Source organism: Macrosteles quadrilineatus, unplaced genomic scaffold (assembly GCF_028750875.1).
Source record: "Macrosteles quadrilineatus isolate MER2022 unplaced genomic scaffold, UCM_ALF_1.0 Scaffold_1__1_contigs__length_201487025, whole genome shotgun sequence".
In the NCBI taxonomy this organism is placed as follows: Eukaryota; Metazoa; Arthropoda; class Insecta; order Hemiptera; family Cicadellidae; genus Macrosteles; species Macrosteles quadrilineatus.
In genome coordinates this window covers 164,499,226-164,516,446 of record NW_026542594.1, presented here as the reverse complement: position 1 = coordinate 164,516,446, position 17,221 = coordinate 164,499,226, and the positions used below count along the sequence as shown (strand labels likewise).

The 17,221-nt window shown below is 33.3% G+C and overlaps 1 protein-coding gene across 1 annotated transcript; it reads left to right on the top strand.

Moving 5' to 3' along the window:
- The first annotated feature begins 205 nt into the window (after nt 1-205).
- LOC128983333 (uncharacterized) lies at nt 206-3,879 on the top strand. Its single transcript, XM_054402583.1, has 4 exons — nt 206-305; nt 1,170-1,209; nt 2,069-2,250; nt 3,206-3,879. Exons 1-4 carry the CDS (start codon nt 276-278, stop codon nt 3,557-3,559), a joined length of 606 nt encoding a protein of 201 aa, XP_054258558.1. The 5' UTR covers nt 206-275; the 3' UTR covers nt 3,560-3,879.
- The last annotated feature ends 13,342 nt before the right edge of the window (nt 3,880-17,221 follow it).

The following is a 17,221-nucleotide window of genomic DNA, read 5'->3' as shown; positions in this document are numbered from 1 at the left end:
GTATTTCTTTTTACTATTCCTTCACCAAACTACTGTCCTTTACTTTTCCCATTTATTTTTCCATCATCCAAAAATATTGATGACTCATTATCTAAAAATACCAAACTCACAACTTTATGTTATTACTTTTCCCACATTACTTCACAAAGAAACGTGTGTTCTCTGAGAGGTTTAGTTTCCAGTATTGTACAGAATATGTAGGTAGTTGTATACCATGTAGTATTGTGTAATTACCAGCTGTTGCCAGTTGTAACTACACCTGCTCACCGATCACCATGCTCGGATTGTACGCTCTCATCGTCACAGTATGTAGAATACAAATATTTAACATTAACTAGTTATTTTAAATCATTCCACCATTATATTTCAAAGCTGTTTGGCAGTTGAAAATCACAGTTGTGTTCTTTTCGATAGCTGTGTCGGCAGGTACTTACTATGTTTCAGTGAGTACCTATCTATATATACTTAATACAATAAGGGTTTTTGCTGTAACATCCTTTTTCATCCTTCATACTAACCCGATGTTTACAATTGGAAGTTATTTTAAAGCTTATGATCAAGTGGAGTGATGAATGGTAACTAAAAAAAGTCAATTTCCATTAGGGTTTCGACTCCCTAGAGCTCGACGCTGACCACCTTTCTCCATAACGGTTTAAATGTGAATTTAAATTTAACCGCTTTTCAGTCAGTTGAATGGCCACAGTCTGATTGTAAACTAGAGATAACCCGATTTACGAAAATGGACTATAAATAGGCTACTTTTTTATAATAATTGTAACCTGGTTCAGGTAGTAAATCACTGTTTAAGGTGTAGGTGTAAAATTTAAAAGGAAAAATATTTTATTGTACAATAGTATGTTGTATTTACCTAATAATGAGCCTATTTACCTGGTAATAATAAGTCTTAAGCAAAAGTAATCTTTGAAAAATATCTCCAATATGATTGATATGAGCGTTTCTTTTATTCTTTAACTTGCTCGTCCAAGTGGGCCTCAAACGGCTGTAAGTAGAAAGTATCAGAAAAAAATGGATGTTTATAAACAGAAAAATATTGAATTAATTGTGGGCTGGCGTGAACCCAAGTCATTTGCTACATTCATTACTACCATGCAACCGACTCACCTAATCGTCATCCATTTTGTCCTGCTTACATTATGTTTTTTTCCCAGTTGCTACACATTTCACCAGGAGACGCTCGACGTGGGGCGAGTGAGTTATAGATGTAAGATAACTAAATTTATTTTATCCAACACAAACAACCGAATCACGCCCCTTCCTTTCAACCATAGGCCATAATCTAAACTAAGACATACATCGTAGAGTATTTATTATGCTAGTGAGGCACACATTTGTGTTGGCATTTTAAACTATATAAAAACAAATTTTGTTTTGTTGTTGTTAGTTCATTAAATTAAATGTCATGAAAAATGCAAAAGTAAAAAAATATTTTCATGATATCCTCAAAACAGCCCAAGAAGGCAATCTTGTTATCATTAATTTGATATTAACAAAATGCAAATATAGATAATATCACCAGAAAAACATAAGCATTTAATTTTGCATTTTGTTTTAAACTCACAAAAATCTTTATCAAGCAATGTTATTAAAGATAGAACAAGAAGTTTATATTAGAAATTGTATATATTATGTAAAAAACGTTTCTGATCAAGATATCTAAAATCTAAAGCAAATTAAGGGGAATATTTTAGTTATATTTTTAGAATAGCTTGCTGACTATTTATCTTCTAAATTATTGAATTCACTATCAAACAGAAGTTGGTTCTCACTACCAACATGTTCATATTTAATAAATAGTGCAAATAGCAGATCCGCCAAACATTTGAATGATTTTACTGAAAAGTTAAATATTTGTTGCAATGTTTATGACAAAATAAGTGAAATGCAGATTGCAGTATTCCGACAAAGCACCTGTGTGACACCATACACCTTAATAGGTTACAAACAACACCAACAGTGTTCAGAAAATGTATGGGTTCATTGAAACAAACTAAACTCTTCGCTTACACTCTGGATACAAACCTAAAACTATTTGTAACTGTTGTTACAGTAATAAGCTTCGATCCGCCCGACTTGAACGACTGGTCAGTAGGGCTGGTGGTCAAGGAAACTGACGTTCGATCCCATGACACTAAGGGTAAACTGGTCAAAGAACGCAAACTGGATAGATTCTCCATGGAGCTGCTGATATACTGTAAAGATTATGATGACGACCTACCACCTACAACGCAGGTAAACAATGCTAAAACATAACACTGACACAATTGTATCAATGGTTGTATCTACGATTTGAATTTAGAAAATTTCCTCGATAGGGAATACACTATTACTGTAGGTCTCATCGTAAGACCTAGACCCGGGACCGATTAACCTTTTCCCCAAATTCTTCAAATTTCTTTGATTCCCCAAACACACACCTTCCATTTGAATGAATAAATATGTATTTATTTTTATCCACTGTATATGTCCGTCAGCACGATAACTCGAGTAAAAGTTATCCGATTTTGATTAAATTTTGTACAAACTAACCTACATTTGACTAATTTTACATTTTACTAACCAACGGTTATTCGAACGATTTCACGAACCAGCATGATCAAACTATGAGAAAAGGATTTTATCAGGGGTTTCTGGCGTAAAAATTGGGTTTTCTGATTTTTCAAAATTGTTTAGAGCTTAAAAACTAACAATTTATTATCTGAAGCGTGTTGTATGCCTAAAAATTACTTCCAAAACACGTTGAATGTAAAATTGAAATCCTTATAGAAAGTAAGTAAACGGTTGTACGTTGGTGTTTGAGATTTTTTTATTTAATACTAAATATGACGCATTATGCATACTAATAACATTTCACTACGAGCCTTAGTACTCATGGGACCATTTCCGTTATTTAAATAAGGAATAAACCTGACAATTTAAGGATTTATACTAAGTTAAAATATAATCAGGCAAATAGAAATTCGCTTTGTTTGTAGGTTTGCTGTGACGAGGGGTTTTATGTACATATTATTGCAAAATACGAAAGTTGTTTCATATACCGTGAAAAACATACTTGAAGTTTTACTTTTCAACTTTTCCAGTAAGATTCAAATGCGACGAATACAGTTTTCGTAGTTACTCTTAAAGCTGTATTTAGTTAACTATAGCACACAGAGAGTCCGATGTTTCATCTCCAAACTTCCTACAGGCCCAGTGGGATCATCCTAAGAAGAGAGAGTGCAAGGGAGAACGCTACAATCTCATGAAGTTGAGGTACGACGATTTTGACATCGACTGTCTCAGAATAACTACCACTGAAGAATCCGTAGCTCTTGCTTCCTTCAAAGCTTTTGTTTTGAAACGGTTCCACCTGAAAGTGGTCTACCTAACTGTGACAGGGGACTGTTACGTCAAGTACTTTGAATTGCCCATGAGGAGGTGTTCAAGAAGAGGACACACCAAACTGCCCAAGGATTTGTGCCAGACATTCTTCCCCTTCTTCGAGTTAATAGACAAGCCTTCAGAATATTCTAGTGACTACAACGTAAAGCTGCTTAATTAGAACGATTTTTTTCAATTTTTTATCACTAATGAGTGACTCTTTGTGCTGTTTATTACAAAATGTATGCTTTAGTGCTTGAAAGCATTTTCGGTATTGGAGTTTTACGTTTTAACTAAGTTTGCAGAGTAATAATTCAAAAGTATTCGGCCTGTATTCGCCTTGAAATAAAATCTAGATTACAAAATATTCAGTCATCAAAGCACTATTATATTAATGTGTGTTTATTCTTGATACTGTCACAATCAACGGGACCATGAACTTTAAACAATATATCATAGTGGGAATTAATTTATTAATAGGATTGAGAATAAATACTTGACGTTCGGTTACTTTTGCAAACTCATTTTTAAAAGCTAATCCTTATAGGTTAATATAGCTGATTGATAATAAGTATGGTATATCATTTTGAACTATTTCTTTTATTTTTGTATATTGATTTCATCTTTTAAGTCTTTTAGAACATATATGTATTCAATTGTCGATTATTTAGGTTGCACAATAAGATAGCTAGCTGATAAGTATAAGACACTAGCTGGCCCGACAGACGTCGTCCTGTCCTAGTGTGGATTTATGTCAAATGCTCGTTCATTTTCAAGATGAGTTCGTTCGCATGGCTCAATCATGTCCTGGTTAAGGTTCGTTCGCTACGCTCACTCACCTTTTGGTTGCTAATTAGCTGTTGAAGTTCGTTCGCTACGCTCACTCACCTTTAGGTTGTAGCTCGTTCGCTGCGCTCACTTGCCTTCAGGTTAGCTCGTTCGCTACGCTAACTCGCCTCCAGGTTGAAGTTCGTTCGCTACGCTCACTCACCTTTTGGTTGCAAGTTAGCTGTTCTCATAAATTTAAAAAATATAGTGCTGCACCCTGTTGGTAAACCTATTAACTTTTTAATGCTATTGAACATCACAGAATCAGATAGTTTAGTTGAACGAGTTGTTAAGATTCTTTAATTCCATTTAAACATGAGTACTCATAAGGTTAACATGGGAAACTCCAGAGCCACTGGGGCGGAGCCCTTTTGACGGATCTGCACCAAACTTCACACAAACCATCCTTGAATAATGCTTAATAATGCCTGAAAGTTTCATTACAATCTGTCGAGCGGTTTCGGAGTCCATAAAGGACAAACATACAAATATACAAACATACAAACATACATTGGATTTTATATATATTACTGGTTTAAAAGTTATCCAGTTTTTTTACAGATAAAAAACATCACGATTTATTTAAATGCAAAACACTTGAAACGGAGAGTTAAAGGGGGAAAGAGGGATATAGAGGGAGAGAGAGGCCAACAAGTTGTCACCTACCGCCGAGTAATTTGTCCAAACTTTCTCCCTTACCTCGCAATATTCAACAGTTCCCATTAAAACTTTAGTGATTTCACTTTGAACTATTAATTGATTGTCTAATCATATTTGGGAACAATATTAATCAATTTTCGGGGAAGTATTTTATGACCCACCCCCGCTCTTGATTGATCCTAAACAAAGACTTTGATTCAACCCCTCTGCTCCTCGCTCTTATACATGTTGATTACAACAACAAACAATCAACACAGCTCTAAAACCTCTTTACGTTTTTGTTTGTGTATTAGTTAAGGTGTTTAGTGCTTTAATTAAATCAGTAAAAAAAAAACTTAAAATAATGATTAATGTTTTTAATCCCCATCACCTGTTGGGCGTAAGCTTAAGTAACAAGATATTGTTAGTAAAATCCAATTGTTTTCTGAAGCCCCTTTAAGGCATCCTGTAATTCTTTGAATGAGCAAAATCCCTACATGAATCTATTGTCGAGGTTTTTAAGATATAATATGACATGTTTGAGATTCAGACACTAGATGGACTGCTATTTAGCCAGCAATTGACTCATGCATTTCGTCATAGTAAGCTCCTCTTCAATGAAACGATGATTTTCAAATAAAGTATGGTTATAAAGAACATATCATAAGTGCCAACTTAACCCTAACTCCACCCTAATAAGGTTAAAAATTTGTCCCAGGAATACGCCCTTCCTGTCTCAAAGTGTCAATCTAATCCTTGTGGAAGCAGTGTTTGACATATAAAAGCTTAAGAGATATTGACTCATATGAATAATATTGACTCATATATGACTCATATTGAGATATTGAGCCTATACAATAATTAGTAAATGCAAATCATTGTAGAACTGTTTATGTATTATTATAAGGCGTGATAAATAATTAATGGTTTCAATTTCAAAACCTGTTTGGGCTAAATTATAGGTTTCCCCTGTTTGAGAAAAGATTGATACAACACAACAGAGAATTAAGGCTTTAAAATGTTAAACGTTCTGAAAAGAGATGTTATGACAGAACTGAGATTAAGTTAACAGCCATAGGATGTTGACTATTATATCACAGATCTTACTGTTGATAAGCACCTATTTATCTTATGTAAAAAACATACAAAATTGGAACCAAGATAGATGAGTATAGTTTTCAAATTCAATACTAGAATTGTAATAAAGACTTTTATACCACAAAACAAGTGTGTCACTTTTTTATTCGTATCAACAATTAAATTCACTAAAACAGTTTTCCAGCGTTTATTCATCCAACAATCCTACCAATTTTCAAATTAAAATGTCAACGAGGTTTAGTTCATAGTATTAAATAATGCATTGTATTATATTAAATTAATGTCCAAAAAACAGCATTCAGCCGGAATCCGTTACCTAAATAAAAATGAAAGTATTTTTTTAAAGGAAATCTGTTTATCCTCTCCCTTTCCTTTGGGACAAGTAGATTCAAATGATGAACAGTGGTTGACCAGGTGGACCACTGAGGTAACAATGAAAGTTGAGCTAATCAGAATTAGACTGTGGTGACGAGTTATTTGTTGGTGGACAGTTGGTAACAAGAGAACACACAACGTCACTCCCTCCATCTCAAACTTTGCCGCCACGGCGGGAAACGAACTGTTTATGCGTATCAAATCAGTCAGACGAATAATACATGGCCACATCATCAGATGGCACTGCCCAACTCCAGTAATGTTGGAGTTGCAATAACTGAGCTAATATGAATTTAATCAATTTTGAGTTTTGTGTTACTGAGCTAATTTAGTCAGACAATATGAAGCTGTTGTTTTACTTTCTCCCTCTATAAAATGGAGAAGGTTTGTTTACGTAATTTTTTGGTGGAATTATACTTTTTGGATACCCTTGAACGCCAAAAAGAGGTTTTCGTGACATCTGTGTGTGTGGATGTGTACAGAGCTACAGAAAGCTACAGACTGTGGTCCGATCTCTGTGAAATTTGGTATATAGGTAGCCAATGCATCTCCAGGCACCTTTTTGAAATTATGATTTTTAATGTAGATTTCTCATAAAACGCTATCAAATCACGGAAAATCTGATTTATAAAAAAACGGCTTGAATATGACTGTGATTCAAATTTATAATGTTATAGCCCTTTTAACTCTTAACAAAATGGTATAAACCAATCTCCATTGCTGTAAAAAGTTATGGTTCAAAGGTTATTGCACTCTTTGCGATTTTTCCCATAAAAATCATATTCGGGTTAAGAGTTGTTGACAAACTAATGAGAGAGATATGTGTCAGACTGATGAAAACTCGTATTGCTAGCTACATTGTCAATGCTATTTAGCTCTTTTGAAAACTATCTTCTTGTTTTTTGAATGCTACTTTTATATTTATGTTGTAGAAACGTTATTAAAATTGTATGAACTTAAGCATGTCGTTATAAGTAGTTTTAACGAGCGTGGCTAATTTAAGTAAATAATAAGAATAAGTTAGCTATACAATACACGTTTTTCGTAAACAATCTACTGAACAGAAATTTTTTATAACAGTAAATTAGGACATAGTTCTCACCCATAGGTGTCAAGCGGTTAAATAAAATGTGAAAAATAGTTAAAGAAAAAAAGAGACTTGAAAATGTTTATGTATCTTTTAGCAATTTCGGAGAAAGCTGGGTAGTTTGGTGGTTAAAGTGATCGGTTAAGTCCTCTAAAATAAGACAGATTTTTTAGTTAAAACTGCATCCAGTAGGTGCTACGTCCAGCGGTGCTTTAACGAAACCTCACAGCTAAAGGAATTGAAAATATATGTCTGGTAACAAAGCTAAGCAGAGTATCCAACTCGTACTTATATTTATCTTAAAGTACGTACAAATCGCTTTTCGCTATTAGAGGAGTTACTTAAAGTAAGTATAAAAGTCTGAAACACACAAACTAAATTTAAAACTCAGTTTTTTAACTATATTTTAGTTTAACATTTTATATAAATTTTAATTCTGTTTCCTAAACAGAAATGTGAATTTAAATAATATTCCTGTTTATGTATTGATTTCAACCACACACTCTATTGTAAAACACAGAAAATATATACATAATTCTTTTTCAAATGTATTGTTAAGCTATGCCATAAGTATAATGAGTAGGAATAAGAAGGAGCATTCAAACCTAAGGTTCAACATCCAATACACTCGCATGTCCTAAGCTTCCCAAGTATTCTCCACAATCTCAAAGTCTAAACAAGATTATAGAATATAAATTTGCTCCATAAAGGCGAGGTTGACTCGTAAAGTCTGACCCTCGGACCTTAGACTCTGTGATGAGTATTCAGTCTGATCCACACCATCTGGGGTTGATCACCGTCCGTAAACCACCGTCTCGCTCCACTGGACTCACTGACCTTATGAACAACTTTACCACCTCATATCCGAACATTACACCTCCTGTTTTATGTTTACTGTTAAACCCTCTCTCTGTTTTGATAGGCGGGTTTATTGTGTAACCCGACGCCTCAAGGGAATGGTTGAATCTTTACAAAGTTGTTGATTTAGATTTTAGGTTGGTGGACTAGATAAGCAGTATTGGTTTTACGATGTGTCGTAACCTACTATTCCAACTATCCAACTATTTTGTAAGCGTATATCTAAAGCTATACACTGGGTATCTCATTTGTACCACAGAATGAAGAGTATACAAAAATAAAGGGTTATTCTGTGCTTATATACAATCCCCATCACAGCAACAATATATGTTATCAAATAGGATTTCACTATTTTGCTACTAAACTAACTAGTTATAAGCAGTAGCAAAACCTATATACTAAACTATATTCTTACCACCCTATAAAACACAAGAAAATAATCTGATTGTTCATTTGAGTTAGAATATTTCTTTAAGGTGAGAAGATATCCTTGGAGGCTAGCGGCCATTTTGGATGATTTCAAACAGCTGCTGAAGAGTTATTTACCGTCCAAAAATATTTTTCTAGTATACAGTGATATTATTTGTAGTTCTTTAATTGTTTTATGAGGAACGTCTAGGCTCCAAAGAATCGCGCCCATTCAAGATAATTACTGTAGTTCTGCAAACATCTAAATGGTTTTACACGTTTTGGACAAGGCGTTCAGCCTATGTTCAATTGTATGTTGAGCGTTTCAGTTGTATATGAGTTGGAACGAAGCTGTCACTTTGTATTTGGAACATGATTTTTAAGATGGTTGAGGTAACTCTGTTCATCATCTGACATAAGAAGCCCGCCTGACCAACAGAAAGTAACAGTTTCCTTCAATTGTTTATCAAACATTTAGTTGGGTTTGTTTTGGTTGTTATTCTACTGACCCGTAGAGAAGAGGATTTAAAACAAAATTGCTTATCAGTATGTGGACGAGGTTGAACTTTGAAGATGAAGAACTTTTTTCCATGGCTATATACATTACTGGCATTTTAGATTATTAGCTTTATATATTTTCTATCTTGCGGTGAGTTTACAAGCAGCATTCATGCATTCAATATATTTCGTGTGATCCACCCTTTTCTAAACAGCTTCTTTCCAAATCTCTGGTTTTACAATTTCGATATGTCTGAAATCAAGTTCATGTTAAATCCATCTTACTGATTTTAGTTTTATAACTTCTAACCCCTTAAATATTTGCCTAACATTATTCATAATATAATTCATAATTCATACTTTATATTCCTATCTATATTTTTTTTATAAAATCCCAAACCCTCAAACCTGGGACTTCTTCATGTGACCCGTTTTGAGATGGGAATGAAATATATACATCAACCAAAAGAAGAGAATATTTAACATAAAGAAGAGAGAGTATTAAAACAGATTATATTCAAGTGTGTGTTTGTCTGAGGCAAATGCAAAATCCAATGAACCAACTGAGCTTTTGTGAGTAAGTAGCTATTGATACTATATAGCAACCTACCTTTTTAGTAAGTGTCAAAAATAAATAACATGGTTAAAGTGTAAATCTCCCAAACGTAAATTCACGCCCCATATAAAGTACTTTTAACTTAAGGGGTTCACCCCTTAGGCTGAATTTAAATTCCTACAATTTTGTTATTTTAAATTTGTTGCTTAAAGTGTAAATCAATGGTGGAAGTGAAACTATTTGCTACAGTATATTTTATTAACAGCAAGCCTATCACTATTATACTATTAGAATACGTATTTTGACTAGAACCCATCATAATAATAAAAAATTCAATGTTTTGGTAAAATTCGGCGAGGGCCTTTTTAATTTCATTATCAATTTGATTCCTGTCAAACAGCTAAATACACCCTATAAAAATAAATATTATATACAAATCTATCGAATAACAGTGCACAGACAGCTTACAATATCCACTTAAACCAAATCACCAATTTTAAGTACAAATTATATCTGCACTTATTTAGACACACAACTCCGTCAGTTCCCTGAGGAAGGTGTCACCACGTTTCTCAAGGCCTTTTATTTGATTCATTAGCCATTTCCCGTTGCCTATGTTAATTCCACGATCAAAGCGAAGCGACTGAGTTTCATTAAGGGATGGCGTGGGTGGAAGCCATTTCACGGACTAAGCAGCCGATGAAACGGTTTTCAATTACCTTCCTCCCTCCCCTCCCATAACGAACTCCACCAAAAAAGGAAACTCTCTTAGGCAAAACAACCAAGAAGAATAAATAAATAAGAGAGTTTAAAAGTCTGAAAATGAAGAGCACTCCGGGGACTCCTTATAAGCACTCGAGTTTCCTTTAATCTGGGTGCGGAGCGAGGAGGGTTGGTGGGCGGGTGGGCGGGTGTGCTGGGCGGGAGTGACACCCTCCGTGAGAACCTCTGCGCACTTTACCCACCCACAGGCGAGTCCATTGGTCCTTGGTTTGGCAGAAACAACCCCTTCGTTCTCTTCTTAAAACTACGGACATGGTTATTGGTTGTTTGTAACTACAGCCGAAACGAACGCAGATGCTTCCAAACTTTAAGCTCAGTGAATACTAATTTTGGCAAGAGTATTTTTCCTGCTTAAGAAGACTTTCTTGAACTGAAAATTTATTGCGTCTATCCTCCATACTATTAACTTCCATGAGGGGATAACGCAGAATAAGCATTTTTCAAAGAAGGGTACATTTTTAGTTAGTCTGACTAGAAGCAAATGTCGGCTGAAGAGACATCATTTTCCTGGGTTATAGTTTGTTGAGAAAAACGCTAGCCTACATCACAGGACAATTTCTGTGGTTAGATCTAGGCACTCCATACCAGACTTGATGAGTTGTTGTGATGGTGCATAAGTTAGTTATTAAGGAACGCAGCAGCGTTCCGCCCCACCAAGTCCCCCAGCGGTACACAGCTGCTGCAGTGTATACATGACGTGACAAAATGCAAAAATCAATAAAAAGCGAGAGTTTTAAATCAGCAATATTAAACCTCAGTTAAACTCAATTGGTACAATATTTCCACTGCACTCTCTAGCTTTCCAATCACTCTTGGAAAACATTTTTGAATTCTTTAAAATTGTTTCCTTGTCAGGAAACATGAAAACCGTTGTCGTGTACGATTTACAAAAAAAACTAATTTGTTAAATTTTGATTCAAAAACACGATAATCACTACCTATAAAATTCTCATTTTCCTTCTTTATATCCTTGTCTTAGTTATAATGGCATATTAAACTTATGCTGTTTAGTTTTATCAATATGTATAAAATTTATTTCGTACCTTTAACGTATTTTTATGAACTTATGGTAGTAGTCACAATATTCTGAAAGTAGTCATGAATTCTTAGAGTAAAAGGTTCATGCATCCAATTTACAATATATTTGTATGAGTTTAATTTTAATGTAATTTATTTTTACTATGAGTTGGCCAATAGTTTCTTAACCATAACATTAAAAACCTTATAGTTAGTTTTATTGGAGATAATGGATGCTCACTAACAATAAAGTCTTGCCACAATTATTTTTTTATACACAACTTAAATGTATTGTAATTATCTTTGACATTTAATTTTGAACTTTATCCATACCTTTGAGACAGCAACACTAACCCACAAGCATATTTTAAGCTGAATATGAGTGTAGAATGTATCTATGATCTAAGCAGCTTTATAACTAGCTGAAATCTGTGGTTTTCTCTAGCCGAGGCTCAAAATCAAGGACAGCTGGGCCTGTCTTTGATTCCTTGTAGTCTATAAGTGTGGCCTTTAAAAACATTTAAAATGATGTGGGTTAGTTAATAACTATCATATCCTTCTTCAAAATACAGTCGATTTTACAAATATGATGCCCTAACCAAGCCTATTAATAATCGGCACCACAAATATGGAAATAATTTATACAATTTATGTAATTTTTTAAATATACAATTAAATTTGTTTTCACTTTAAATCGACATATATTCGAAGTCAATGGATAAAAAATTACTAATGAATAATTATTATTTCACCATTACTGTATTGGAATTTATGGGTGTTGACGTAAAAAGCAATACGCGTTACCCTAATTCTTCTGTTTAAATCAGTCCTATTTAACAGTGTCCTATGAAACTACAGCTCATTATACAAGATTTACAGTTAACAACTAGCAAAATAAAACTAAACTAAAATATGTAATATTAATACCCATGCCATAGCAAACCTGCTGACTAAGCGCGTTTTCATTTGTCTGAATTGATTTTTAATTAAATCTATTTAAATAGAATTAGGTTTAACGAGTACCTAGGTTTGCTGCTACAAAGAAACTAATAAAGTGTGTTTTTTTTTGTAAAATATTAATAGCTTAGTACAAAATAAATAAATTTGTCAAGTTTGACCAAAATATATGTATAAACAAGCAAATTACAACATTTTACAATATTCTTCATAAGAATAACATGGGAATTTTAAATTTACAATTTTTTTAATCTTCTCCAGTACTAATTGAACCAAATTATTACTTTTTGTTTAGTTATTTAAAAAGGTCTAGAGGTAAATTGGGCAATTTTGTGTTTTGAAGGTCAAAATTGAGAAAAACCAATATTATATCGAAAAACCCCGTTCCCATGGTCCAATTATGCTGGTTCGTGAGCTCATTGAAGTTTACCGTGCCTTTGTTTATTTACACCTTTAAAACAAATTTCATTAAAATTGGACAAAAATTACCGCGTTCACTGACAGATATATACAAATTTAAACGAATTGTGTTTTTATCTTGGGTGTTTTTGGCCTCTGAGGACATCAACATGAAAAAGTAAATTGGTCCCGGACCTAGGTCTTACCGTGCCACCTACGGTAATAGCTACTTTCCTATAGGGAAATTGTATAAAAGTGGATTAAACACGTTAAATTTGTAATTATTCAACTGATTCCACAATAATCGATATATACATTTTCTATAATATCTATGTAAACTTAGAGGCTGTACTAGGTTAATACAAAATCTATTATAGAAAAGTACTTATTTCGTAGAATTAATGACTAAATCTTAGAGTAAATTAATCTACCACTTGGTTGTCTAACTTTAACATATTTTATTCAAAAAGTGGTTGGTTAAGTTAAATTGTATTGCACGAAACCCTCAAATTTTAGAGTCACTTGCTAAACTTGAAAAACAATAACAGCTATGTAGTATTTAATTACATTTAATTACCTCTTTTATACATAAGCTACTTTTACCATTAACTGAAATAACTAATCCCACCGCAGCAAACATGCAGACTAAGCGAGTTTATATTGTCCTGATAACATTTTCACTAAAATATGTCGTTTAACATGTCAGATTTATTCCCTATTTCAATAACACAATGTTTAACGAGTAGGTTTGATGCGAAAGGAAAATGTCAATAAAAAACATAGCTTACTATAAAGTAAATCAATTTGACAAGTTCGCTTAAAATATGGATAAAAACATTCACAACAGTTTACTTACCCTCCCACAAGAATAATATGCTAGTATTAAATGTCTAGGTTTTTTATGTTCTCCGTAATTATTAAGCTTTACAACAATGCTTCAAATAGGCATACCAAATCATTTTTAAGCTCTGCACAATCTCGGTAATAAAACTAGAAAATTTTTTTGTAGTATAAAATATTTAAAAAAATCCCGTACGCATGAACCGATCCTGCTAAATCGCGAGCTCATTCTCTTGTATCCAGTTTAGGTTTATCCATACAAAATTTCATCAAAATCAGAACCACAATTAATTATTGATCGACTTATCGTGTTCACGGACACACACAACCGCTGAACAAACTAGGATTGCTTTCAGAGCAGTGAAAGCCAGTAGTGGAGCGATCATGTGGTTCTTTGTTGTTTACTATTCCTTTCATTTCATATCCCTCACGTTTAACCACATAAGGGATTCTCTTGTTTGTGCTTTAAAATTAAAACAGACTACACTTATCTATTCGTCTAGTTTTTATGAGATAGTACCAGTTTTTCTGAAATAGTGGCTTTCCCCTATCGGTTTTCTGGGTGGGTTTCTATCCTCTATACCCATTCAACAAAATCCATCATCTATAGTTCAAAATGTACATTGTACATTCTTTTAGCCATTCTCGCATTAGAACAAGATACCAGCAGATCCTGTAGATTAGGTACAGGATACCGGTGGACACAGCTTTAAGAAAATAATTAGTGTGTTTCAGAAGCAGTTTGTTTTGCTCAACGATATTCACACAAATTACCTTAAATATTTTTGTTTGTTTGTCTAAGTTTTAAATATCTGTTTGGTTGGTACGTGGTTTTTTGTAACAAAATTTCCAACTCATGTGGCTAATGTTGACAAATCATTCAATCAATAATAAAGTTTTAGGTTAAATTAAAATTTTATTTTGTACAAAGAATTGTGTTTAGGTTCACTAATAAATGCAATTCAGTGGTGCAATCCTTTCTCTTTACAACTAAAATAAATCTTACACCATTTAAATCAATGGATTAAACATATTGTGTTAACGTAATGGATTTAACATACTTCTTAATTATATACAGTAGAATGTATATATACATAGACAGTGTACACACGCTCCCTGCAAAGACTTTGTGTGTTTGTTATTTACGTCTAAACAAGAAAAGCCATCATATAAATATGGGCATCAAATGCCTGGTTTTCTGTCTGTCTGTGATTTGTACATATTATCCATAACTTTTGAACTCATAAAACGACTGAATTCACTTCATAAGTAGTGACAGATAAGACCAATATTTGTACAAATTACTAGATTTCTAAGGTGTATCTATTAATAATAGCGGCTATATAAATTCAAATATGTATTTTTTATAATAAAAAATCAGTTAGTTAATAAATTTATTTAAATTGAATTTAAAATACATTTACAAGAATGAAACCGTATTACTGTATTAGTATAAGTAACTTTTTTAAACACTAACTTAAAGTCAATTTTTTAGATGTTATTGAGTTTAACTATTATAGCAGTAGTTCGAAATCATTTTTGGTGATTATCCATCAAAATTGCAAATATTATAAAATTTGTTTCTTTAAAAATACGTATTATGTAGACATGTAAAAAACTCCATGTTTGTGCTCTGTTAAATTTGTATTACCTGATCACAGTTTTACTGTGCTTACTGTTCCACACATTTTGTAATATCAATTTGAGTACAGTTAAATTTTTTAAAGCTTTTTTCAACTGCTGGCATTTTTTTAATTTAGCAGGATGGGTTCAAATCAAGTTTTATCCAACTCACAAAATTATTTAAGTCTTTTAAACATGTTTAGTTACAACAAAACTTTGGGCGAGAGATATGAGTTTTGTAAATATATTGACTCCATGTGGAAATGACTGCCCTACCCAGATTGGGGTAGAGGCAACACCCTCAGTTTAGGGTGTGGAGGATTTGATGAGAATTGATTTTTATTCTGGTACACGAACGAAGCCTATACAGGGGTGGACTGGACACTTGTTTAAATTAAAATACTATTTACAGTAGTGGAAGCACTACCACTGAAATATTGAAGTTATTGTCTGTGCTAAAAATATGAAATAGATATTATGACTGGTATTACTGCCATGATCCCAAATATTTAAAAATCCCTTTCAAAGATTATTATCTAATTTAACACGGAATATTTTAAATTTAAATTTTAAAAGAATCTTCCTCTAGAGAAGGGAACGATGTCTTTACAAAACAATTAAATAGGATATTTCTTTTAAATTAACAAGTTTCTTATACACCTCCCCCCTGTAATTCAAGAAAAAAAGTAGTTTTTCTAATGACATTCTTATGTAATGGTACATCAAATATGACAGAATCACGTAAAAAACCATTCCATAACCTCCCGCCTCTATTTACACGTATGACATACGGAATTATAAAGAAAGTGTTATCTTTATTTATGGTTGCAATAAAAAACAGAGCTGTTATTTTTATATGTAAATTTTTCCTAAGACAAGTTTATTTATAAATTAATGAAGTCTCAAAATAGTCCATTTCTATGTAGAAATAGGCAAAATTATTTCTATTAATCTGAAAGAGAGCTCACATTTTTAATTACGTTTGCAGAAAACTCCAGTTTACAAAAACGATTAATGTGCTTTAATTAATAGTAGTTTATTAGGTTTATACACAAACGGTTTTGTACTATTGCACTCCTACTGAATCTTTTGTGGGGTGTCCAAAACTATTGGTTACTATTTGAGCAGCAGTATTTACACTAATCAACTTTAGGATTTTAAAATTAGTAAAAAGGAATCCTAGTCATTCATTTCATTTAAGCGCGAAACCTGTCAAACCACCATAATGTGACAATATCTAGTTTTTTTTACTAACCACATAATATACTACAAGATAACACAGTCTAAACTACTTCCTTGTTACACATTGGGGAGTCTTAAGCTCCAGCTTTTCAAGGATGAGGAGTGAAAGCCATGTTTAGCCATAGTATATCTGTTGGCTCTGGGTGTCTGTGTGGATTGCGCAATGTGAGGCAATATTCGCGGGGGTGCAGGGTGCAGCAGACGGGTCGATGCCAGACAGAGTAGGGAGGGCTAGACTGGCCCACTAGCCCAGATGGACTGCCCCAACACCCACCCCCTGTCTGGCTCCCCCCAGATATGCGTTTCATCAAATTATCCCTCGTTTCACCACATTTCACTCTTACTTTTACCCGCAAAAGTTCTTGTAATTGGCTTAAGTGTTGTTAATTTCCCCCAAAAAACATGGTTATTGAATTGATAACAAATAATCAGTGAAACTGATAATAAGATTGAAAATTAATTTTAAACTAACTGGTTAACCAGAAACTAAAATACTGTACATCATTGCCATCATCTAATTAAGTTGGGGCCAAAATTGGGCTTACTTAAACCTATTTAATTATGAGTAAGGGATGGGTGTAGAATGAAATGAAACTTCCGTAGCTCTTTTGATGGACAAGACCGGCTGTTTCTTA